At 38.9% G+C, this 26,746-nt stretch overlaps 1 protein-coding gene across 8 annotated transcripts in view; it reads right to left on the bottom strand.

The window, feature by feature from the left end:
• Positions 1 to 4,050: 4,050 nt before the first annotated feature.
• The window catches only part of ARID4B (AT-rich interaction domain 4B), a 159,628-nt gene continuing 136,932 nt past the window's right edge, over positions 4,051 to 26,746 (bottom strand). For 6 of the 8 annotated variants that reach the window (XM_021074399.2, XM_021074401.2, XM_084996863.1 and 3 more), the window contains 5 exons: positions 17,653 to 18,858; positions 12,208 to 12,321; positions 9,515 to 9,730; positions 8,381 to 8,527; positions 4,051 to 5,802 (listed from right to left, as the gene is read on the bottom strand). In XM_021074399.2, coding sequence (XP_020930058.2) covers positions 5,675 to 5,802; positions 8,381 to 8,527; positions 9,515 to 9,730; positions 12,208 to 12,321; positions 17,653 to 18,858 — 1,811 coding nt within the window. In that variant the 3' untranslated portion in view covers positions 4,051 to 5,674. Of the gene's footprint in view, positions 5,803 to 8,380; positions 8,528 to 9,514; positions 9,731 to 11,386; positions 11,542 to 12,207; positions 12,322 to 17,652; positions 18,859 to 26,746 lie in introns of all 8 variants that reach the window. The other 2 variants (XR_002338970.2, XR_002338969.2) reach the window with 2 other exon arrangements.

The raw sequence follows: 26,746 nt of genomic DNA, 5'->3' as shown, positions 1-26,746 counted from the left end.
TTGAGTGCCTTATTTTGGATTTCTATAACTGTGACCATGTGGTATCTCACAAACATGAGAAAAACGCAACAGTCCCTATCTGCATGTATCCTATACTGTCCAATGAAGACAGTCTTTCAGAATGTCTTATCCCATTCCTTCCGGACTCTCCCTAACTTTAATCCAAGAATCACTTCCTCTCTGGACCACTGCCACCTCATTGAATCTGGCCCTCCAGACTCTGGGCAAACTAGCCTACCCATTCCATTTCCAAATGAATCTCACTTAAGTGCTAATTTAAGGTTTGCATCTCCTCTATGTCACCATCACATCAGAATTCATGTTTCTTGTACCCTCTACACTGCCCTCTTTTTTTTTGTCTGTCTTTTCTAGGGCCACACTTACAGCATATGGAGTTTCCCAGGCTAGGGGTCGAATTGGAGCTGTAGCCACTGGCCTACACCAAAGCCACAGCAACCCAAGATCTGAGCCGCGTCTGCAACCTACACCACAGCTCAAAACAACGCCGGATCGTTAACCCACTGAGCAAGGCCAGGGATCGAACCTGAAACCTCACCGATTCGTCAACCACCGAGCCACGACAGGAACTCCCTACACTGCCCTCTTTAAACTCTTATGCACGTGTTTTCTTCAACAAATTTACTGATTAATTTTATCATGTCTTATATATATTACTTCCACAACCAAACCATGAAACTATTTCTCTGGAAGAATACACCTCGTACAAACGAACCCCAACATATGGTGTTAGACAAAAACCCCTAATGAGAGTTCCCTGGTGGTCTAGTGGTTAAGATTTGGTGCTTTTCCTCTGGGAACTGAGATCCCACATCAAGCTGCTGCACTCTGCAGCTAAAAAAAAAAAAAAAAAAAAAAAAAAAAAAAAAAAAAATCCCTAAACATCTAAATGAAAGATGGAGAAATGGACCTACAAAGAATGAAAGACAACACACACCTCTCGAGAAAAATAATAAGTGTGAAAGAGGCCGTGCTTGGAGTTAGCTAAAAAATAATCCCCACCGCTATTAGGAACTTATTTTTTTTTTTTTTTTAACAATTTAGAGATCACTAACCCTTCCAAAGCATTTCTTAATTAATTAATTAGTTTTTTGCTTTTTAGGACTGCACCTGAGGCATATGGAGGTTCCCAGGCTAAGGGTCAAATTGGAGCTGTAGCTGCAGGCCTATGCCACAGCTCACATGCTGGATCCTTAACCCACTGATCGAGGCCAGGGATCAAACCTGCATCCTCATGGACGCTAGTCAGACTTGTTAACCACTGAGCAATGACGGGAACTCCAAGTTTCTTAAATTTATAAGGGCTCTTTTCATAGAAAAATACTTTTTGTAAAAAAATATTAGGGGTTTCATGAAATCTCTTCCACCTTCTCCAATCTCCCCAAGTTTGTTTTTCTTCTTTTTTCAAAGCCACACCCAGCATATGGAAGTTCCCAGGCTAGGGGTCAAATTGGAGCTGCGCCCGCCAGCCTATGCCACAGCCACAGCAATACAGAATCTGAGCTGAGATGAGACCTACACTATAGCTGGTGGGAAAGCCAGATTCTTAACCCACTGATTGAGGCCAGGGATTGAACCCATATCCTCATGGATGCTTGTTGGGTTCATTAACTGCTAAGCCACGATGGAACTCCTCCTCAAGTTATTAAAATTAACAGGACCTCAACCCTCAGGTTATTTCAGTAGGAAAAAAAAGGCTTTAAAGAACACTGAAAAAAAAAAAAAGATACCATCTTAATTTTATCATAGGTTGTAAACTATCTTGTTTGACAAACTAGTTTGATAAAATGTAGTTTAAGTGACCAGGGGAAGACTTAAATCAAATTCCAGTAATCTCACAAAATTCTCAAACTTTCTGGACAAGCTGGGAAAAAGGGAGAAATAGGCAGGAAAGAGGGCAGAAAAGCCCACAGTATAAACCTTAATTCTAACAAAGTTTGGGATCACTCTCCTTTGGAGCACTGTTTCTGTAACACACCAAGTCGGTAACCAAGTCGGGAGTTCCTTCAAAAACTGTTTCATGATCAGGTAACAGCAGGCTAAAGGACGCTGATATTTCTCCATAGGTTTTCTTAAGAGTTTTTAATATGCTAACAGACTGAAGCTCTGAGAAAGTAATGCACTATAAACAGCATTTCCAGAAAATATAATAAATTCTCAGAGTATTTCTTTTCTTTTTTTTTTCTTTTGGTCTTTGTAGGGCCACACCTGCAGCATATGGAGGTTCCCAAGCTAGGGGCTGAATTGGAGCTGTAGCCACTGGCCTACACCAAAGCCACAGCAACACCAGATCTGAGCCACGCCTGTGACCTACACCATAGCTCACAGTAACTCGAGATCCATAACCCACTGAATGAGGCCAGGGATCGAATCTGTGTCCTCATGGATACTAGTCAGATTTGTTTCTAATGAGTCACGGGAACTCCTCCCAGAGCATTTCTAGGGACTAGTATTCTAGTACCTCATTTTAAGAAGCACTGTTCTACAGCTTTTAAAGCTCATCTCTTAAATATTAAACTGATTTCTGTGAAAATAAAGGGTCATCACAAAGATCCGCCAAAAATATACATTTGAGCTTTTTAGGCCTTAAGAAAGCTTCCTCATTGTTTTAAAGAAAGGATTTTCTCTTGGTGGAGAGTTCATTAAATGAGGCAAAAGACCTAATTATTGATTTTAAAGATCTGGAGTAATGCAGTGGTTCTCAACCCAGATGCATATTAAAAACACTGGCTACCTTTAAGAAAAGACCAACATGCAGGTACCATCCCAGACCAATTAAGTATGACTTTTGGGGAGTTTCCGTTGTGGCTCAGCTGGTTACAAACCCGACTAGTATCCATGAGGATTTGGGTTCGATCCCTGGCCTGGCTCAGTGGGTTAAGGATCTGGCGTTGCCGTGAGCTGTGGTGTAGGTCACAGATACAGCTCAGATTCTGCATTGCTGTGGCTGTGGTGTAGGCCAACAGCTGTAGCTCCAATTCCACCCATAGCCTGGGAATTTCCATATGCCACAGGTGCAGTCCTTTAAAAAAAAAGCAAAAAAACAAAATACTTTTGCAGGGTAGGGTTTGAGTACTGCTTATTGTTTTAACAATGCCCAGAGGATTCCAGTGTGGTATGGGGTAGAGGGCACTAAAAGTGTAAGAGACCCACAAAGGTCCAATTACATCAAAAGACCCCCCCGAAGGGGGCTGGAGGTGGAAGCTGCTAGTAATGGTTTCAAACGCTAAAGAAAAATGTTTTTCTTTTTGTCTTTTTGCCATTTCTTGGGCCGCTCTCTCGGCATATGGAGGTTCCCAGGCTAGGGGTCTAATCGGAGCTGTAGCCACCAGCCTATGCCACAGCCACAGCAAATCAGGATCCGAGCCCCGTCTGCAACCTATACCACAGCTCACGGTAACGTCAAATCCTTAACCCACTGAGCAAGGCCAGGGATCAAACCAGCAACCTCATGGTTCCTAGTCGGATTTGTTAACCACTGCGCCTCGACGGGAACTCTAAGAAAAACTTTTTTTGTTTTACGGCCACACCTGAGGCATGTGGAGGTTCCTAGGCTAGGGGCAAATCAGAGCTGTAGCCATTGGTCTACACCACAGCCACAGCAACGCCAGATCCGAGCTGTATCTGCAATCTACATCAAAGTTCACGGCAACGCCAGATCCTTAACCCACTGAGCAAGGCCAGAGATTGAACCTGTGTCCTCATGGACACTAGTCAGATTCGTTTCCACTGCAGCACGATGAGAACTCCAGAAAAACATTTTTTGATTTTCTTCTTTAAACAAACCTCCAAGTCTTAAGTATTTAAGTTCAGCCTCAAGCTAAATAGTGTATGTAAAGATATAAGAATGCCCAATAAATACTGCTCATAAATCTGGTTAATGGACTTTTAACTCCTATAGGTAGAATACTCCTTTTCTGTATGTCAATTAACCCTTTCTAAAAATACATGCTGGAGACAGATGTTTCAGTCAGTCATCACATAACAGAAGTGAACTAGAATTACTTAATCTTTTAGAAACAAAATCAAGGATTCACAAACTATGGCGTTTTATTTCAGAGCCTTTTGCTTACATTTGTACAATATATTACATAATTCTTCATTGTTTGCAGATCCTAATATATACTTTATAGCTTTTATTCTATAAGCTTTTCTTCAATGTTTTGCTGTCAACAAATCTTTACAAGTCCTGTACAAATTTGAATAACTTGAAACCATTTTCAACAAAATTAGTTACTGTAAGCACACACTACAAGACTGAAAATGCTTTTCTTAGAAAAGTTGAATGTAAAGGATTCTGACACGTTAGCATCTACAACAAAACGCTTCAAAATTCTCACATGTCGTATTGCCAGAAAACAAATAAAACATGCCAGCCCCATCCAAAAAAAGTACACAGAACTACAATTAAAACAGTAAAACAGTCTGTACAGTAAAGTACTGTGTATTAACAGTGCCAGGTATTAAATAGCTTGAATGAACACATCCGCAATATACAAATGTCTTACAAAGGTGTAGAATTAAATACAAGTGCCAAACAGAACAAAGATTGGAATCGTACAACATAAAGTCAATACAAGTGAAAACAAGTTTGCGTTCATTTTGGATTTTATACAAGGCATTTAATTTTATAGGCCTACCACCCCGATTAGCTATTTATACTTAAAATAACCATCCTTTTGAGATAGTTCATAGCAACAGCCTTGAACCATATTAATAAAGTTTACTTGTTCCTGAAGTCCTCTTGTAGCTCATAATAAAATAAGCAATACAAATGAATTATCTGTATTTAAGGAAAAAGAAACATTTACAAGAAAACACAAAAATATAACTGTTATAATTCATTATGAATAAATATACACTTTGAACTGGCTAAGTACAATCTTTATACATTGTTTAAGATTTAATACAGTTTATTAGCCATTTTCTTTTTTCACACAATGTATTATATCAAAATTAAAAAAAAATACTGATTTATAGAAAAATGGCAAAGTACAGTAGTTCCATTCCAATTTGAAGGGGCATGAAAAGCCACTGCAAGACCTTTTAGCCTAATTCAAACCTGTAAACATGTGCAGTCTTTTTTTAAAGAGAATCTTCAATATTTGGTTATCAGGATTGATGTCTAATATCCTGTTAACTGCAGGTTTTGAATTTATTACATGTGCTTGACTTATACAATTAAAGCCACCCTAAGGTGACTTGCTTTAAAAAACAATTAGCTTGTACAAATGAAAATAGGTTCATATTTTTTCATAAATAAATGGAAAAATATCAAATGTTCCAGCTTTAACAAAATACAAGGGAATACATATACAGTAAGTTATCTTAACATGTTCTGGCCACCCAATGACTATGCTTACTGTATTGTCTCTACAGGCAGTGAAAAGCCTCCATTTGCCACAGTGGAAGGCCTTCAAGTTACCAGACACACAATTCCCAGACAAGTTGGAAACAATTATTGCTTGAGGAAAAGCAGTTCATTGTACTTTTTCTTCATAAAAAAAGTGCACTTAAGTGCCAAGTCAGCTTGTCAAGAAACAATTTTTAAATATAAAATAGTGCTTGTCTGATTTTTTTGTGCCACTGTGCAGTATAAAAAAAGACGTGGCCCTCAACAGCCATTAAGTGCAAAGTGCTTTAGCAAGTCCTGCTGTCACCTGCACTCAACTGACATTCCATTCTGTGATGCGCTGGACATTGAGGGTTCAGCTAAAGTTAACATAACAGCAGCTGTTATGGAGCTGGATGAAGGGGAAGAAGAGGAGGAGGATGTAGCAGCACCTAAGGAAAAGGAAACCAACAACTTAATAAAATGTTTATGAAACAACAGAAAGGAGGCACTCGTCCTCTAAACTAAATTCTGTTGTCTTCTCCAAAATCACTTAGCTTATAAGAGCTGTCAATTCTTACATTACCATAATGTAAAGGAAGGAAAACCTACTGCATCTCAAGTTAATGAGACAATGCAAGACTACAGGAGAAGTACTGAAAAAGGACAGACCAGGGCATGGATCAAAGAGGAAAATAAACCATTTTCTCAGTCTATTGAGAGATGGACATAAAATACAGAACAGACTTTCTGTAATAAAGGAACAAATGTCAAAAAAGTTCTTTGAATTCAATATGAAAAATCCATAATCCATCCCCAAATCTATAATTATCCCGCTCTAAATTCCTCTCTTTCCTTTTTAAAAAAGTATATTAATATCTCATTTATATTTTTATTTATGACTATTTTTTAATGGCCACATCCATTGTATATGGAAGCTCCCAGGCCAGGGACTGAATGTGAGTCCCAGCTATGACCTACACTACAGCCGCAGCAACATTAGATCCTTTATTTATTTTTTGGTTTTTTTTGTCTTTTTACTATTTCTTGGGCTGCTCCCACAGCATATGGAGGTTCCCAGGCTAGGGGTCGAATTGGAGCCTACACCAGAGCCATAGCAACACGGGATCCGAGCTGCGTCTGCAACCTACACCACAGCTCACAGCAACGCCGGATCCTTAACCCACTGAATGAGGTCAGGGATCGAACCCACAACCTCATGGTTCCTAGTCGGATTCGTTAACCACTGCACCACGATGGGAATTCCTTTAACCCACCACGACAGGCTGGGGATCAAACCCATGCCTTCGCAGCAACCTGAGCCACTGCCATCAGATTCTTAACCCACTGCCCCAGGGCAGGAAATCCTGTATTCCTATATCTTTCTGTTTCTGGGGTTTCTTACAAAATCAAATGGTGGTTATAATGGAAAGTTAACTGCTTCTGAGAGCTGGGACAAGAGTTCTCTTTGTGGTGCAGCTAGAGTTAAGAAACCAATTGCAGCAGCCAGAGTCACTGTGGAGGCATAGGTTCAATCCTCATCCTAGGGCAGTGGGTTAAAAAGGATCTGGATAAAATGCTTTCAGGGAGTTCCTTAATGGCTAAGCAGTTAAGGACCCAGCGTTGTCACTGCTGTGGCCTGGGTTAATCCCTGCCCTGAAAACCTAAGCATGTTGTGTGTATGGCCAAAAAAATTTCTTTTTACATGCTTTCAAACAGTGTTGCAGAAAAATTGTTCATAAAGGGTCAACTGATGTGCCAAACTTCCTTGTTGTCTTATTGTAAGAAATTGACACAGTCACCCCAAACTTCAGCAACCAGCAGCCAAAAACTTAAAGGTCAAGACCATCCACTAGCAAAAAGACTATGACTTGCTGAAGGCTCAGACGATGGTTAGCATTTTTAGCAATAAAGAATTTTTTAATTGAGCTACATACATTGTTCGTTTTCCTGTTTTTTGTTTTGGCCCTGTCCAGGGCATGTGAAATTCTGGGGCCAGGGATTCACTCTCACTACAGCTGTGACCCTCACCCCAGCAGTGACAATACCTGATCCTTAACCAGCTGTGCCACAGAACTCCCTATACATTGTTTTTCAGACATAATGCTGCTGCACACTTAATGGACTATGGTATAGTGTAAAAATAACTTTCATATGTACTGTGAAACCAAAAAATTCTTGTGACTCACATTATTGTGATATCTGCTTTACTGTGGTAGTCTGGAAAGGAACCCAAGACATCTCTGAGTTACGCCTGTGTTCCATTACAGCAGCCACAGAGACTAAGAAAACCCTCTTCCCTCAGATTTTTTTTTTGCTATTTTTAGGGCCGTACCCATGGCATATGGAAGTTCCCAGGCTAGGGGTCGAATTGGAGCCACACCTGGCAGCCTACACCACAGCCACAGAAACGTGGGATCCGAATTGCATCTGTGGCCTACACCACAGCTCACAGGAACACCAGACCATTAACCCACGGAATGGGGCCAGGGATCGAACCCACATCCTCATGGATACTAACCAGATTTGTTTCTACCGCGCCAAGCACAATGGGAACTCTGCCTCTTCCCTCAGCTTTTAACTTGCTCACTTTCTCTGGTCATTCAGATCTCGGAGAAAACGTCCCAACCACTAGTAATCTAACACAACCCATTCATTCTCTTCATGCTGCTTTTCGCTACTTGAAATAATATCAGTTTGGGGAAGGTGGGGGCAGCAGACTGTAAGCCACATGAAAGTGAATATTATCATTTGAGATCACTGTTTCTTTCTTTCTTTCTTTTTCTGGCCACGCCTAAGTCCCAGGCTAGGGATTGAACCCGCACCACAGCTGTAACCAGAGCCACAGCAGTGACAACCCCAGATCCTTAAACCACTGAACCACAAGGGAACTCCGAGATCACTGTTTCTTTAGATAATTGTTTCCACTTTATAGACGAGGAAAATGAGCCGAGACATGAAAGAACTTGCCTGAAGTTACAGACACAAGTCATATGAGCCCAACTGCAGAGTCACAAGGTGAAAACTTACTTTCTCTCTCTTTCTTCTTTAAACGCTTTCTCCTCCGATCAATGGAAGCTACTTCAGATTTTAATGACAGATAATGCTTTCTGATTTCTTGTAGTTTTTCTTGAAGAATTGTGATACGTTCAGCACTTGTCATATTTTCCAGATCCGCTGTGAATTTAAAACTTTCATTAACATGCATTTTTGAATAAAATTTTAATATGTAAGAGAACCTACAGTGTGGTTGTGGATTGAGGTCAAGATAAACTAAAAAAAAAAAAAAAAACTTATAAATATCTGTTTGCCTAAGATTTTTTTTCCCTAGGCTAGAACAATGTTCAGCACTAATCTATGCATAGTATTTTTTTAATGAATGAATGTGTAGAATTAAAGATCTTATGACCTAAACGTGTATGTTAAAAATTCCACATTTGCAAAACAAACAAAACACCACATTCATGTAGATTAATCAAGTATCGCCACAGTACATCATTAAAAATCGTACTTAGAAATAAGACTGGAAAGACCAAAATGTTAAAATTGCATATATTTTTGAATGTTAGGACTATGGATAAATTTTTCTCTTTTGTTTTCTTTTTGTTCTTTTTTAGATTTTTTTAATAAGCATGTGTAACTTTTATAACTTTTAAATTAGAGGAAAATTTTCAAATGCTCTAAAGCAATTTGCAATCTCCTAAGAATATTTCTTTGCATGAGAAACTCAGGGGTTGTCTCTTTTTCAAAAAAAATGTTTTATGGATATTACTCATGTGTAGAAAAGTACAGAGAGTAGTATAATGGAGCCATGTATACCCATCATCCAGCTTCAGTAATTAGCAATTCATGTCAAATTTTGTCTCATTTATACCCCTATCCACTCCCCACCCCCAACACGAGATTTTTTTTAGAGCAAATTGCTAATATCATAAATACCTAGTCAATGTTATGTTCCTCAAATGCCTCCTTAAAATTATTCCTTAAAATTTATCTTTTAGTAATTTTTTATTCAAAACCAAGACCCAAATAAGGTTTCTATATTGCAATGGTTATCACATTTCTACATTTCATTTGTAGCCATTTTCCCAGAATTATTAGCATCAAGAATTACCAGAATGAAGGTTCTACTGCATAACTATCCATTTAATGTATGTCACTTACACATCTGAAAACTCCATTTGTAAACTTTGGGTAACCGATTACTGGGCTCCTTGAGGTCAGGATCCTTATCGCCATTCTTTCCACATTTTCCTGGAGACTGAGTCCTTGCAGGAGATTTGGTACCATGAGCCTTTATTCCAGTGGAAACTGATTTGACAGGCTGAGTCTTAGTTATACTTTCACCAGCAGAAAGTTCTTCACTATCACTACTATTTGCTGAAAGAAAAATAAAAAGAAGAGCATTAACAAACAGAAAAGTAACAAAGATTTTACTGGACAATTTTAAATTAACCATTGGAATGTATTACTACAGTAAACATCTAGCCTTAGAGACCCTGCCTAAAAAACGTGGAAACCGTCAAGTGCAAACACAGTAATATCTCAGTTAAGGAAAATACACACAGAAAAATTCTTCTTACCTGAATTACCAATAATTATACGTTTTAAAAACACTCAAACTAATCTTCCATTATACCTGGTAGACTACCAAATATGCAGTAATTATTTAAATGGACTTTAATTCTATTACATTAATATATGTAAGTAGAATATAGCACCTTTTAAAATGACTCGTAATGGGAGTTCCCGTCGTGGCACAGTGGTTAACGAATCCGACTGGGAACCATGAGGTTGCGGGTTCGGTCCCTGCCCTTGCTCAGTGGGTTGATGATCCGGCGTTGCCGTGAGCTGTGGTGTAGGTTGCAGACACGGCTCAGATCCTGCGTTGCTGTGGCTCTGGTGTAGGCTGGCGGCTATGGCTCCGATTTGACCCCTAGCCTGGGAACCTCCATATGCCACGGGAGCGGCCCAAGAAATAGCAAAAAGACAAAAAAAAAAAAAAAAAAAAAAAAGACTCGTAATGGCAACTTCTTGACTTATATATTTTAAATTGTGTACAAACTGTGTACGTGTGACACTTTCCTACTCCTCTGGCCACAATGATGCATAATCATCATATTTAATAAATAATTCTTTGGGAATAAACTCTAATCTTTGATAGATAGATGAATGTCTAAGAAACTCCTACATCATAGCCTCCTGACTAAAATAAACCATTGGATTTACCCTGGTAAATATATTTAGTAATTTATGAAGAATTCAGAAGTCTATGTAATAACTATGTCACATCTGCCTTTGCTGATTAAAGCCTCAGTATGAGAACGGTAATGCTTAACACCTTGACAGTCTGTGAACAAGTGATGAGATTGATATTTCCATAAATTACCTCTTCCTGGATATAAAACATTATTTTAAATTTTATGAGAGTTAATTCACTTTACTAAATTATTCTCTGAGAACTGTTTCCTCATTCTGATTTTACCAAGGTTTAAGCCCAATAATGAAGATGGGTAAATATATGATCAACTGCTAAATCTCTAAATTATATGAATATGTCAATCTTGCTGAAGATGAGTCCTCTCAGACAATGTCATTTAAGTGGTGAAGTTGTAAAAATAAAAATATCAGAGTGTAATAAAAAACACTTTGAATACCCTGTTAGTTATTCCAAATAAGTAACCAATTTGGCATCAAATTTATCAATTTTCATTTATCAATTCTTCTTTAACAATAGCTAGCAAAAAAAAAAGTATAGTTAGGCTCTGAAAGCCTGCAAAGTGTTCTAGATAGGAAAGATACACAGCAACTCCTCCCATTGTCATGTTTTCATAATAAAGGAACTCCACCACTCTTTTATACACCTCCTAAAAGAATCCCTTCCCGATCCCCCCACTGCTGCTCTGGAACCCCTGGCAACTCCTAGCTAAGCCACCCAAGGCTTGGCCCCACTCTGATGCAGTGGTCTGCCTCAGCTTGGCTTTCATGGCCTTGCTGAACACAGCCGCCCGGGGCCCCAAAGGATGCCATATTCACCGCCTGGAAGTCATATGGGCTCAGCAGAACCTCGGGGAGCTGGCCGCATAACCCTTTTCTGCACTGAAGTGCAGCCAAGCCGGCCGATAGCAAAGGTCAGGCAGTGGAGGTGGCAGGATCTCCTGGAAGAGCAGCAGGAGGTCAGTGTGGGGCACCTGAAAAAAAATTCTTTACATATTTTCTGCTTCTTACTTTGTCTACAAAAGAGAAATAAAACGTGCAGCTCTCAGGAGAAATACAGTATATATATTCCTGTAGGTTGATGAACACAGAATCATTACTAAAGTTAAGTCATTAGTTAGAACATACTTAACCAAAGTATTCTTATAGCTACTCTTGGGTGCACAGTTTACGAAACTAAAGATAAAGGTAGTAGACTAGAGTTATTGGAATTATAGCTCTAAAGCTATCTCGACTGTTCTCTTCTAGGCTAATTTCGCCTGGAAGAATTACAAAGCAATCAACTTCATTGTAATAAAAATAATATATAACTGAAACATTTTATAATATGTAATACATATAAAATGGCAAAAGAACTGCTGAACATAAAACTAACAAAGATGGTGATGTTTATATTATATTGCTATTATTTTTAAAGGATTACCTGATCATTCATCAGCAATCAATACCACTGCTGTATAATACAAAATTGCTTAATCCTAGAATTTACCTAGGACCAAGACTTCTGTGTGATTTTTGGGGGGGTGGGGGAGACAAAATCAGATACTGAACTATCCCATATCCTGAATACCCTTTTCTTTGTTGGAAAAAAACATATCTACTATCATCTTTATATTTAAAAACAGAGATTTCACACTTACTGCCTTTTCCCTTCTTTTTGTTGTTGACCACTGTCGCTTTATGGCTTCGTTTCTGCTTTTTTGATGAACTTCCTCCTCCCTGAGTTTCTTTTACTCTTTTCTGACCTGTACAGGCTTTGATGGGAAAGAAATTAAGTAAAAAAATAAAATCAAGCTTTTCCCAGGTATAAATTATTTCTACATTTAAGAACAGACCAGTTCTGAAACTATACATGTTCCTTATGTGATTTGTAAATTACTATAGAAATTATTACAATTTAAGAAATAAATCTGTCGCAGTTCCTGTCCTGGCACAGTGGTTAATGAATCCGACTAGGAACCATGAGGTTGCGGGTTCGATCCCTGGCCTTGCTCAGTGGGTTAGGGATCCGGCGTTGCTGTGAGCTGTGGTGTAGGTTGCAGACGTGGCTCGGATCCCGGAGTTGCTGTGGCTGTGGTGTAGGCCGGTGGCTACAGCTCCGATTCGACCCCTAGCCTGGGAACCTCCATATGCCGTGGGAGCGGCTCAAGAAAAGGCAAAAAAAAAAAAAAAAAAAACCAAAAAAAAAAAAGAGAAAGAAAGAAAGAAATCTGTCAGAGTTGCCATCATGGCTCAGCGGTTACCGAACTGACTAGCATCCATGAGGACTCGGGCTGGATCCCAGGGCCTCGCTCAGTGGGTTAAGGATCTGGTGTTGCTGTGAGCTGTGGTGTATGTCACAGTCACAGGCTCTAGTCCCAAGGTGCTGTGGCTGTGGTGTAGGCCAGCAACTATAGCTCCAATTTGACCCCTAGCCTTGGAACCTCCATATGCTAGGGATGTGGCCGTAAAAAGCCAAAAAAGACCAAGAATAAATAAATAAATAAATAAATAAATAAATTTGTCATTAATGAGCTGAATTATTACACATTGGAAAATCAGTTTTTTTAAAAAAAGCGGATAGGAGTTCCTGTTGTGACTCAGCAGAAAAAACCTGACTAGTATCCATGAGGACACAAGTTCAATTCCTGGCCTCGCTCAGTGGGTTGAGGATCCAGTGTTGTCGTGAACTGTGGTGTAGGTCACAGACAAGGCTCAGATGTGGCTTTGCTGTGGCTGTGGTGCGTAGACCTGCAGCTGCAGCTCTGTTTCAACCTCTAGCCTGGGAACTTACATATGTCACAGGTGCGGCCCTAAAAAACCAAAAATAAATAAATAAATAAATTAAATAAAAAGCAACTAAAGTACCCACATCCTTCTTAGAAAAATCAGATATAAACTGAAAGTAGTTCTGAATATAGTACTGGGGATTTATAAGTCCAGTAATTCAAAAACAGGTATATGCTGAAAATAAAAGCCGAAATTTCTTAAAATTCAATAAAACCAAAACATTATAATTTAATTACAGGTTAAAGTACTAATGATATATAGTTCATAATGATATTAATGAAATTCTAAATTATACATTATTAATGGAATACAATTTATTCACATATAAGTCACAGTTATATTACAAATTTATTATAAAAACAATTTATTATAAATTTATAACAACAACTTAGCTCCCAGGGCAATGGTTAACATGTATATCATTTACAAATCCAGCATAGTAATTGTAAGAAATGTTTCATCTTCTTGGTAAGAAGTTATCCCAAAACATTATAAATGTCTCCCTTTTCTTGAAGGACTAGCCTAAGTCCTACCTTCTCTGATGCCCAGGCTTCAGTGATTAATCACTAGTATAGTTTCTATACTATTAATTTGATCCTCAGCATCTGCTGCATTTCTGTACCTTTCTAATTATTGTCTCTCTGACTAACTTCCCTGAGATTAATAAGGTCTTATCTCTATTAAGTTCCAATGCCAAATACTATAATGATACAATGGAACTAATACTATGATAGAATTATGCCATTTTTTTAATAAAAAAAGTTTCTAGTCCTATTACAATGGTAAAACCAACCAAGAGATGGCTCTGTTGGTAAAAAAATGGAATAGGCTATTTTAACTGTTTTGCTTGTAACTTCTTAGTTTTCTTTTTTTTATGGGTTACATCTAATTGATAACTTTTCATAATGCTATTTTAATATAACAAAGTGAAACATAAAGTGATTTAGATATTGTCTATATTAAATTACAGAATCTTAAAAATAATCGTGAGGTTTCTGTCCAAGAGAATTCTGAAACTTTCAGCTACAAGAAATAAAAAGCTTAATGTAGACTAAACTGGAAAGCAATCTTATATCTAAACTGTAAAACTTATTTTTACTTTTTTTCTTTTTTTTTGCTGTTAGGCATAAAAACCTGAGGCAGAGGGAGGTTCTCAGGCTAGGGGTCTAATCGGAGATATAGCTGCCGTCCTACTCTACAGCCACAGCAACCCCAGATCCAAGCCAAGGCTACGACCTACACCACAGCTCACGGCAATGCCAGATCCTTAACCCACTGAGCGAAGCCAGGGGTCGAACCCGAAACTTAATGGTTCCTAGTTGGATTCATTTCCGCTGTGCCAGGATGGGAACTCCAACTTATTTTTACTCTTAATATAAAGCGAATTCTCCAATATCAGAAGACAAATTTATTACAAGGCCATGTAAAATACGTGCTTAAGAATTATTTTTTTTGTCTTTTTACCTTTTCTAGGGCCGCTGCAGCGGCTTATGGAGGTTCCTAGGCTTAGGGGTCTAATTGGAGCTGTAGCTGCCAGCCTACACCATAACCACAGCAATGTAGGATCCAAGCTGTGTTTTCGACCTACACCATAGCTCACAGCAACGCGGGGTCCTTAGCCTACTGAGCGAGGCCAGGGATTGAACCTGCAACCTCATGGTTCCTAGTCAGATTTGTTAACCACTGAGCCACAACGAGAACTCCATGAATTTATTTTTAAAGAGTTATATTCTAAAAAATACTGGAGTTCCCATTGCGGTACACCAGAAAAGAATCTGACTAGTTAGTATCCATGAGGACACAGTATCCATGCCTGGCCTCACTCAGTGGGTTAAGGATCCAGCACTGCCGTGAACTGTGGTGTAGGTTGCAGACGCGGCTCAGATATGGCACTGCTGTGGCTGTGGTGTAGGTCAGCAGCAACAGCTCTGCTTAGACCTCTAACCTGGGGACCTTCATTTGCCAGGGGTGTGGCCTTAAAAGACCAAAAAAAACCTCTCAAAAATAGTATAATACTCTTTGATTTGACAAGGCAGATATACCCTAAATTTAGGAGTAGTTCTCAAACTGTTTTCTATTTCACCTAGTCCAGATTAAGATGCAAAAGGGGTAGTTCCCATCGTGGCTCGGTGGTTAACGAACCCGACTAGGAACCATGATACTGCAGGTTCGATCCCTGGCCTCGCTCAGTGGGTTAAGGATCTGGTGCTGCTGTGAGCTGTGGTGTAGGTCACATCCCACATTGCTGTGGCTGTGGCGTAGGCCAGCGGCTACAGCTCCTAGACCCCTAGCCTGGGAACCTCCATATGCCTCCAGAGTAGCCCTAAAAAAGACAAAAAAAAGAAATAAAAACCTTTATCATGTTATTGTTGAAAGCCTTTCTCATCATCTGTGATAAAGGTTCTTTAATTTGGAGGATCACTCTTTTTAATGCCTGGATAATTCAGTTTCATGAGATAGTATGACACACAAACATAATCATAGTAGTTAGGTGTGTTAATATAAAAACAAACAAAAAAACCCCACTGAAATTTAATTGCAGCTATATTTTTTATTTAATATTTATTTTTTTTTGGCCTCCCTGTGGCATATGGGGTTCCTGGGCCAGGGATCAGATCTGAGCTGCAGTTGCAACCTAAGCCACAACTGCAGCAACACCACATCCTTAACTCACTATGCCAGGACAGGGACTGAACCTGCATCCCAAAGCTCCCAAGATGCTACTGATTCTGTGGCAGCCCAGCTGCAACTCCTCCCTAATATTTATTTTTCAAAAATGTTTTAAGTTAATATTTGTGTGATAGCAGTATCCATCAAAGCTCAGCAGAAACAGATCCGACTGGGATCCATGAAGAAGCAGGTTCAATCCCTTGCCTCGCTCAGTGGGTCAGGGATCTGGTGTTGCTGTGAGTTGTGGTGTAGGTGGCAGACACAGCTCATATCCTGAGTTGCTGTGGCTGTGGTGTAGGCTGGTAGCTCTAGCTCCGATTTGACCTATAGCCTGGGAACTTCCATAAGCCATGGGTGTGGCCCTTAAAAAAAAAAAAAAAGCCAAAAAAATTTTTGTGTGATAATGTTATGTCAATTATATCTTAAGAAAACTGGAAAGAGGAAAAAATGAAGAAAAAAGTTTACGCTGGAGTTCCCCTTGTGGTGTGGCGCAGTGGAAACAAATCCGAATAGGAACCATGAGGTTGTGGGTTCGATCCCTGACCTTGCTCAGTGGGTCAGGGATCTGGCGTTGCCATGAGCTGTGGTGTAGGTCGCAGATGCGGCTCAGAACTGGCGTTGCTGTGGCTGTGGCGTAGGCCGGCAGCTACAGCTCCGATTAGACCCCTAGGCTGGGAACCTCCATTAAGCTGCGGGTGTGGCCCTAAAAAGGACAAGACAAAAAAATTTCACATGAGACGGCTGAAATTAATTACTCCAATGTAGATCATATCTCTGTAAGTTTAGCTAAAAACCTAAAGTTAGCATACTAAAATATAGTAAGTTATATAAAATACATACCCTAGCGCTCTACATTTACACTGGGAAAGTGTACTTCAAAGTCAAGTGTCAGCCTAGAGTATAATGGTTTAAAGACACCTGAAGGAAGTGGTTTATAAGAAAAATGATAAAAGTATAACTACAGCACCATCAAAAAGGCACTAATACTTTTGGAAAGTACTAGTTTAAATTTCCAATTTTAACAACTTCATGGAAAATCAGAAAAGTATTACTGTAGGTTATTAACACATATATTGGTCCTACAGTTTAGTAGCTATGCATCTAAGAAAGCAACAAATTCCTTTACAAACACACGCATGTCACTCAGGCTTGAAAATCATTTTGACACGGTTGTCTGAGGAAAGCAGTGCTTGGAGAGATGGTTGCTCCAAACCCTTACACACAGAATTTGGTTAAGGGTGGAGGGGTCTGTCAATAAATCAAAATGTTTGTAAGAAACTGTACATGACAATTGCAAAAACAATGTTACAGAAATATATTTAAGTTGCTCCTGCCATACAGTCAACCAGTGTACAATGAATTTTCAGGTAGGTTTGGATTTGAGCCCAAGTGCAGTATCTACATGTGTTCGGGTCCACTGCGAAAGATTACGGATGGCTGAAGCAAAGGATAGTAAATTCTTCTCAAGCTTTTAAATATATTCCACCATGCATTACACAAATTACCTTTCAAATTTCCATTTCTACCATATTCACACAAATACTCCACTTCAATACCTCACATTGTAACAAGAGATACTATGAAAGTGTTGAACCTGCAAGGGGGGAAATCCTAAAATAAGGCAACACAGATGCTGTGCTCCTTACCTTTCTCTGGATGCTCCGCCTCGGGCTGATGACTGCTGCTGGAGCTCACACTGGCATCAAAGCCCACAGGCGAGCTGTTGCCTTCAGACTGGAGGTCCTGGAGCTCCCCAGCAACGCTATCCACCTCAATGGTGCTGTCAGTTTCACTCTTGATACTTCGAACTTCCTCCTGGTTGGGAGCCAGAGGCTCAGATACTGTTACAGAAGACTGCTGCCGACTGGCTTCCGTCACAGTGACTGAGGAAGGCGACTCAGGTGTGGTAGGAGGGGTATTTAGCACTGAATTACTACCGCTACTTGGAAATTCAGACTTTTTGTCGCTGACTTCTGCCGGCTTCTCCTCAGCAGGTTTGCTGTCGCCACTGGCCGGCGCCAGGTCAGCACTGGGGGAGCAGCTCTCCTCCTCGGCCACAGTCTGTAGGGACCCCTCTGCCAGGCCATCCTCTGGGGCAGGATGGGGTGGGGAGGCTGCAGCCTCAGTGTCAGAGTCTGAAAAAAGTTCCTTGAGCGTTTTTTTAGGCCACTGTCCCTGAATACTTGACCAGACATCTTTTCGATCTTTAGCTCTGCTGTTCTGAAGTCTTTCATCAGAGTTATTTAAAAGTTTTATCCTTTTTTCAGCAACTTCTGAAAATCCTGAATAGAAACCAGTTGTCCGTAGAGACTTTCTTTTTTCTTCCAAACCGTTGTATTTCTTAGTTGGTGTCATCTTTGCTTTGGATTTTTCATCTTCATCATCATCTGAAGAGCTGTTGCTACTGTTCTCTATGCAAAGGGATTCTTTGTTCTTGACCTTCTCTTCCTTTTTGCCAGGTGATACAGTTTTTAAACACTCCTCGGTATTGCCATACCTTCTCTTACCACGTTTCACTGGAGGCTTTGAAGATTTATCTGTGCTGTCCTTCTTGACATCCTTTCTCTTTTTTGTGACCTCATCTTCTTCTTCATAATCAGTATCTTCAGATAATCCTTCTATATCTTTTCTTAATCTTTCTGGAGATTTTGACACAGGTTTGGCTATTACCAAATCTGCATGGGTTTTGTTTTCTTCTAGCAAAGATGAACTGTTCTGTTCCTCTTTTGAAATAAGATCATTTCTGTTGAGGGTCAAGTGATCAATCGTAGATTCTTCTTTGCCATTATTATCTATGTCTTGAACACTTGTCTCATCCTCTTGCTCACTGTCTTCAGCAGAACTTTCAGAAGCTAGAAAACAAAGAAAAAACAAAGAGTATAATGAGAATACCAGCAATGTCTTCTCTGTGCCAGCTAAGAGAAACATGAATTAGTTCCTATGTTTATAACCACCCAAGTTGCTAAGTTTTAACTTCATTTTACAAGCAAGGAAACCAAGCATCAGAGAGTGAAGACATTCACTCTATGATGGAAATGCGCATGATACTTTTGCCAAAACTCACCAAATTGTGAACATAAAAGTCGTAACTTACTTTGTTTATAGATTATACCTTAATCAAGCTGATTATAAAAAGAAAGAAACTTCTCCAAATTTACAAGCAGAAAATAGTGGACTCAGGATGTAGTCCTGGGTTGCTCTAACTCCAAAGTCTATATTCTTATAAAAGTATAGTATATATGGTATAATCTCAATGTATCAATGACCAAAGATTTTGGGGACAAAGTAGTTTCACGATAGATGCTTTAAAAAAAACAACATAGTTAACTTAAGTGGCCTTATATAAACATATCTACAGAATTTCTTAAATGTTCATTTTAGTCAATACATTCAGATAAGTATAAAAAATAGCTTTTACTATGAATTTAACATAATTTATTGAGAAACTCTACATGCCAGGTACTTTGAAATGTTTTGCACATATCACTGTATTCAATCTCACAATAACCCTATGAGGCGTATGTTGTTATTAGCCCCATTTTATAGTTTAGGAGAGTGGGATTTAGAGAGGTTAGGTAAACTACTCCAAGAGCTATACTAAGTCAAGATCAAATCTAAACTAAGTAATTTGACTCGAGAATTTAGAATCTTAACTATACTATGCTCTACTGAGAAATCCATGCATGTTCTTTAGCTAAGTTTATTAAAAGTAAAAAATAACTGATACAATTAAAATGGTTAAAAACATTTAAGATGTGTTCCTAAATAACTGAATGTTTTAAATTGTCAAAGCAATACAGACATAATTAAAACAAATTTAGATTCATAATAAAAAAACAACAGCTCCTCTTTTCTCCCCTTCCCAGCCTCCAAAATCTTATTATTATTTCTTCTGATAGTTACTATCATCGTCTCCTAAAAATACACTATCTGTTGATTTATGAAGTTTAGTCTGCTATAAGTCCTTAGTCTGCTATAAGCAGTGAGGATTTTTCTCTTATTAATAACTCTACTCCCTTCTGCCACATTTTCTATATATAGTTATTTTTAATTAGAGTATAACATATATAAATGTGATTTGCTGCAGAAATAAATAGTACACCTGATCCTCCCTTCTTATATAGCCCTTTGATTTTCCGAGTTTCCGAAAGTCCTTTTCTACATATTATGTCTTTCTTTTTTATGTCTTTCACATTTATTTCAATGGATCCATTAAATCAAGCATTCTACCCAGTTTCCTTGTTCACCAAATCTCTCTATCCTAGAGACCCAGTTTCTCTTCCATCCAGCTGGTTGCTCTCTGGGTCTGCTATAATGGCTATTATCCTTGGAATCCCTTCCACCGCTTTCTCCCTCTCTTTTTTCTTTTTTTTTTTTTTAGGGCTTCACCTGAAGCATATGGAAGTTCCCAGGATAGGTCAAAGCCACAGCTGCCAGCCTACACCACAGCTATAGCAATGCAGGATCCAAGTTGCATTTGCGACCTACACTGCAATTTGCAGCAATGCCAGATCCTTAACTCACTGAGTGGGTGCCAGTTGGGTTCTTAACCCACTGAGCCACAATAGGAACTCTCCACTGCTTTCTCTTGACCTGGACCCACTGTTAAATTTCACATCTCCTCTTTCTCAGTTTGTTCCCACATTCTGTTGGAGCGGCATATCTTTGTGTAGTTTCCAAAAAATAGCCACATGGGAGGTAAACATTCTTTACCCTTAAATGTCTGAATACATCCTTATCCTCAAATTTCTTTGCTCAATATCTTAATCAGGTACAGAATTCTAAGTTGAAGATTATTTTCCTTCAAAATGTTAAAGGTACCGCTCCTTTGTCAAAAATACTACTTTCATTTGCCTTCTCATTCCTTTACTTTGTCAAAAATACTACTTTCATTTGCCTTCTCATTCCTTTATGGTGATTTTTCCCACATTATTTATTTTGTGGCCACACCTACAGCATATGAAAGGTTAGGGGCCCCAGGCTAGGGGCTGAAATGAAGCTGCAGCTGCCTGCCTACGCCACAGCCATGGCAACACTGATCTGAGCTGAATCTGCAACTGATGCTACAGCTTGCAGCAATACCCGATCCATAAATAACTGAGCAAGGGCAGGGATCAAAGCTGCATCCTCCTGGAGACAACACTGAGCCACAACAGGAACTCCTATGGTAATTTTTAATTCCTGGTATTATACAATTTCATAATACTATGGCATCATGCTCTCCTCATAAATTAATTAATTAATTAACTTTTGTCTTTTTGCCACTTCTTGGGCCACTCCCGTGGCATATGGAGGTTCCCAGGCTAGGGGTCTAATCGGAGCTGTAGCCACCAGCCTACGCCAGAGCCACAGCAACGTGGGATCCGAGCCGCATCTGTGACCTGCACCACAGCTCATGGCAACGCTGGATCGTTAACCCACTGAGCAAGGGCAGGGATCGAACCTGCAACCTCATGGTTCCTAGTCGGATTTGTTAACCACTGCGCCACGATGGGAACTCCCTCCTCATTAATTTATCAGGTTACTTGGTGAGCTCTTTCAATTTAAAAATTCCTATCTGTCAGTTCTGAAAAGATTTCCTCTTTTACATTTCCACTCAAGGTTTATTTGACCACAGTGACATATATATATATGGAGAGAGCAATAAAGCAAGAGAGCATACTATATATAATACTCACTAAGGAATGATCAACACTTAATAACAGAGCCTAAACAGTTCAAAGAAAACCAGTTTTTTTTTTTCTTCTGTTGTTTAGTTTTTAAAAATCCAATTGTCTTCTATGGTTACATATAATCAGACAGACGGTTTCCATGGTTTCTCTATTTCTCATGCTATTAGCTATCACTCCAGAAGCAATGCTAGTATCTCTCTCCCCATTAAAAAACACAAAAAAATGATATAAACATGAGTATATTCAAGTACATTCAAACAACGGTAAGGTGTGTTTGTGTGTGTATGGTTACTTGCTAATTATTCCCCTCTGTTTTCACTGTTCCTAGATAGATACTCTATGTCACTTATCTTTTCTCTAAAATTTCCAATGCTGCTTTCTTACAATTTCATATTCTAATTGCTCTACAGAATTCTTAACTTCAATATTTATTTATTTATGCATTTTAGGGCCGCACCCACAGCATATGGAGGTTCCCAGGCTAGGGGTCTAATTGGAGCTGTTGCTACCGGCCTACAGTAGAGCCACAGCAGCACCAGATCCAAGCTGCATCTGTGACTTACACCACAGCTCACGGTAATGCCAGATCCTTAACCCACTGAGCGAGGCCAGGGATCCAACCCACGACCTCATGTTTCCTAATCGGATTCGTTTCTGCTGTGCCATGATGGGAACTCCATTACTTTCAATATTTAATTTCAAGTTTTTCTTGTTCTTTTTTCATCGCATCCTGATAGATTCCCTGAAATTGTTACTAATCAGAAAGATTTACTTTTGTTATCTTCATTATCTCTCTTCAAAGCTCACTTCTTCTGTTTGTTTTAGTTACCTTCTTTCATGTTGGAGCTTTCCTTGATTATTCACATTTAAGGATGACCTATTAAAACCTAACTGGCACCACTGTGCTGTTAGGGTTAACCAATGTATAAGCTTTCCAACCGATAATTCATCTCAGATTTACTTGAGGGATCTCTAGTGTCAGAATGTGTTAAGACTGTTCTCTAGAGATATTCAATTTCTTCATAAAATCCCAACCACCACCCCCCTTCTCATTCTGTTCTCAGTCCATATCACACCAAGGGGATAAACTCCTAGCTATCTATGATCTACTCTGACAGGTGAGATCAATACATATATATACACATACGCTTTCTTTCTTTTTATATTTTGCTGCACCTGCAGCATTTGGAAGTTCCTAGGCCAGAGATTGAACCTCTGCCACAGCAGTAACCACAGCCACAACAGTGACAATGCCAGATCCTTAACCTGCTGAGTCACTAGGGAACTTGACATACGCATTCTTGATAACAGTCATTTTCTAACTGGAAATACCTAAAGTGTCTTGAATTTGATCTATGGCCAAAACTAAAATAAAATTCTCCGAGGAAAAGAGAAAATATGAAGAAGCGAATTTGAAATGTTAAACATATGCCAATATGATACTCATCACTGTTAAATTGTTTGCAATAAGAAAAATAATAGAAATAATCTAAATGTCTTTTTATCATGAACTAATTAAATAAATTATGCTATAACTTATGTATACGTTACTACTTAGTAGTAAGGATGTGCTGATATGAAAATATTTATGAGTTATATTACACCAAGATCTCCCCCCAAAAAGGGGGAAGGTTTGTAATGTGGTAATGATCCCATTTATAAAAATATCATGTATGTGTCCTTATGTATATGTAACATATATGCTATTTGGAATGTTTATTAATATATTAATATTATATATTACAAACATATATATTGTACATATGGTATATTAACACAATTTCCAAAATAATATACAGTGACAAAAATGGGTAAAAATAGGAAAGAACCACAACAGAATATGTAAGAAAGAAAGTGGATTGGATGAGTAAAAAAGACCCAAGAAAGCCAAACCTTTCCTCAAGCATGCAGTGAGGGAAGCTGAGAACCAAGCAAGTTTACCCTAGACTCCTCTTGGCTGTACCAAGAACCTGTGAAAATGAAAGGTGGAGGAGGGAACCTAATATAAGGAACAGTAAATGAACACTGCTTGAAAAGTACTTATATTCCTAGGTCCTCTTTCCCCACTCCAGGTTGCTGGTGACTGCCCTTCTAGAGGGTTAGCTTTGAAGATGGTTAAGAAAAGGGTTTTGGCCTGGATGATGCTAAAAATCAAGAAGATCACTGAACATATACATTCTTAAAAACACTGAGACTCTCTGCTTCCCCATTCCCCATTTATTAATTGGATCCTAGAACAAAGGGAGCCATTCTCTTGCTCTTCAGTCAAGAGACTGGAAGATTCTTCTCTCTGGAATACAGCTAGTCTAAAGATCTTGAAAGTAGGGCTCCCCAAGACATGATCAACCCAAATTACCCTACAGTGAAGCTCAAAATTGGTAAGTCTCAAACATGTGCTCAAGATTTCAAGTCAGTCTTCATCATCATGAGAAAAAAACAAGAAAGAAGTCCTTCATAGGGAAGAGATCATAACAATTAAACAGGGGAAAGGAAACTGGAGGTAACTAACCACACACACACAAAACCCCAAAAATGAATATATCCTTAGGAAGAATTAAAACAAAACAAAACAAAACAAAAAACCCCCAATCATACAAAATCTATGTGATGCGGCAAAAACAGTTCTTAGAGGGAAGTTCACAGAGATACAGGCCTTCCTCAAAAAACAAGAAAAATCCCAAATAACTTAACATACCACCTAAAAGAATTAGAAAAATAAGAACAACCAAAACCAGTTAGAGTCAGTAGAAGGAAATAATAAAGATCAGAGAGAAAATAAAACAGATCAATAAAAACAAGAGCTGGTTCCTTGAAAGGAAAATCAACAAACTTCTAGCCATGCTCACAAAACAGAAAAGAGAGAGGACCCAAATAAACAAAATAAAAAATAGGAGAAATCACAACTAATGTCACAGAAATACAAAAAAAATATATATATATATGTACATAAGAGAATACTATGAATAGTTATATGCCAACAAATGGGCAACCTAGAAGAAAAGGACAAGTTTCTGAAAACATACAGACCACCAAAACTGAATCAAGAAGAAATAGAAAATTTCAACAGACTGATCACTAAAAGTGAAATAGAATCTGTAATTTAAAAAACCTCTCTGCAGAGTTCCCGTTGCGGCCCAGTGGTTAATGAATCCGATTAGGAACCATGAGGTTGTGGGTTCAGTCCCTGGCCTTGCTCAGTGGGTTAAAGACCTGGCGTTGCCATGAGCTGTGGTGTGGGTTGCAGATGCAGCTCGGATCCCGAGTTGCTGTGGCTCCAGTGTAGGCTGGCAGCTACAGCTCCGATTAGACCCCTAGCCTGGGAACATCCATGTGCTGCGGGAGCAGCCCTGGAAAAGGCAAAAAGCCAATCAATCAATCAATAAACCTCTCTGCAAACCAAAGTCCAGGACCAGATGGCTTCACAGGCAAATTCTACCAAATACACAAAGAAGAACTTATACTGATCCTTCTCAGACTCTTCCAAGAGACTGAAGCGAAGGGAACACTCTCAAAGACATTCTATGAAACCACCATCACCCTGATGCCAAAACCAGAAAAAGATACCACCAAAAAAGAAAATTAGGAGTTCCCATCGTGGCACAGTGGTTAACGAATCCGACTAGGAACCATGAGGTTGCGGGTTCGGTCCCTGCCCTTGCTCAGTGGGTTAACGATCCGGCGTTGCCGTGAGCTGTGGTGTAGGTTGCAGACGCGGCTTGGATCCCGCGTTGCTGTGGCTCTGGCATAGGCCGGTGGCTACAGCTCCGATTAGACCCCTAGCCTGGGAACCTCCATATGCCGCAGAAGTGGCCCAAAGAAATAGCAAAAAGACAAAAAAATTTAAAAAAAAAAGAAAAGAAAATTACCAGCCAATATCTTTAACATAGATGCAAAAATTCCCAACTAAATATCACAAACCGAATCCAACAACACATGTAAAAGATCATACACCACAACCAAGTGGCATTCATCACAGGGTCACAAGGATGTTGAACCATACATAAATCAATGTGATATACCACATCAACAAAAGAATGGACAAAAACCACATGATCATCTCAAAGATGCAGAAAAATAATTTGATAAAATTCAACATCCATTCATGATAAAACACTCTTACCAAAGTGGGAATACATTTAAACATAATAAAAGCTATTTATGACAAACCCACAGCCGATATAATACTCAACAGTGAAAAGCTGAAAGCTTTCCTATTAAAATCTGGAACAAGACAAGAATGCCCACTCTCACCACTTCTATTCAACATGGTATTGGAAATCCTAGCAACAGCAATCACACAATAAAATAAAATAAAAGATATCCAAATTGGAAGGCAAAAGGTAAAACTATCATTTATATGCAGATGACATGATACTATATAAAGAAAACCCTAAAGACTCCGCTAAAAACTACCAGAACTGATGAACGAATACAGCAAGGTAGCAGGATACAAGATTAACATTCAGAAATCTCTTGCATTTCTTTACACTAACAATGAAATATCAAAAAGGGAAAGTTAAGAAAAAAATCCCTTTTAAAACTGCATCAAAAAACAAAACAAAACAAAACAAAAAAACTGAAAAATAAACCTGACCAAGGAGGTGAAAGACAAATACCAAGAACTACAAAACACTGATACAGGAAATTGAAGATGATTCAAAGAAATGGAAAGATATCCTGTGCTCTTGGATTGGAAGACTTAAAATGACCATACTATCCAAAGCAATCTACAGATTTAATGTGATCCCTTATCAAATCACCCATGACATTTTTCACTGAACCAGAACAAATAATCCAAAAATATATATGGAAACATAAAAGACCTAGACTTGTTTCCCCTACCCCTACCTGAGAAATACTACTCCTAAACTTGCTCTGTGTTAAGGAAACTGGCTTTTTAGTTTCCTCACACATAACTCTTCCAGTAGCTTAGAGCAATGCTTAACATAGAGCAACATCCATATTTTCCAATAAAGACCAAGAGTGTCCTGAATTATAACTGTGTTGCTATTCCAAAACTTTAAAAATATGGACCCAATTTCACAGTGAGCAAAGAATAATCACTTCA

This window comes from Sus scrofa, chromosome 14 (assembly GCF_054392235.1).
Source record: "Sus scrofa isolate SSC_HxYL_T2T_F1_AM1 chromosome 14, Sscrofa_HxYL_maternal_Yorkshire_Landrace_v2.0, whole genome shotgun sequence".
In the NCBI taxonomy this organism is placed as follows: domain Eukaryota; kingdom Metazoa; phylum Chordata; class Mammalia; order Artiodactyla; family Suidae; genus Sus; species Sus scrofa.
The sequence above is the reverse complement of the archived record's forward strand: the minus strand, read 5'-3'. Positions and strand labels throughout refer to the sequence as shown.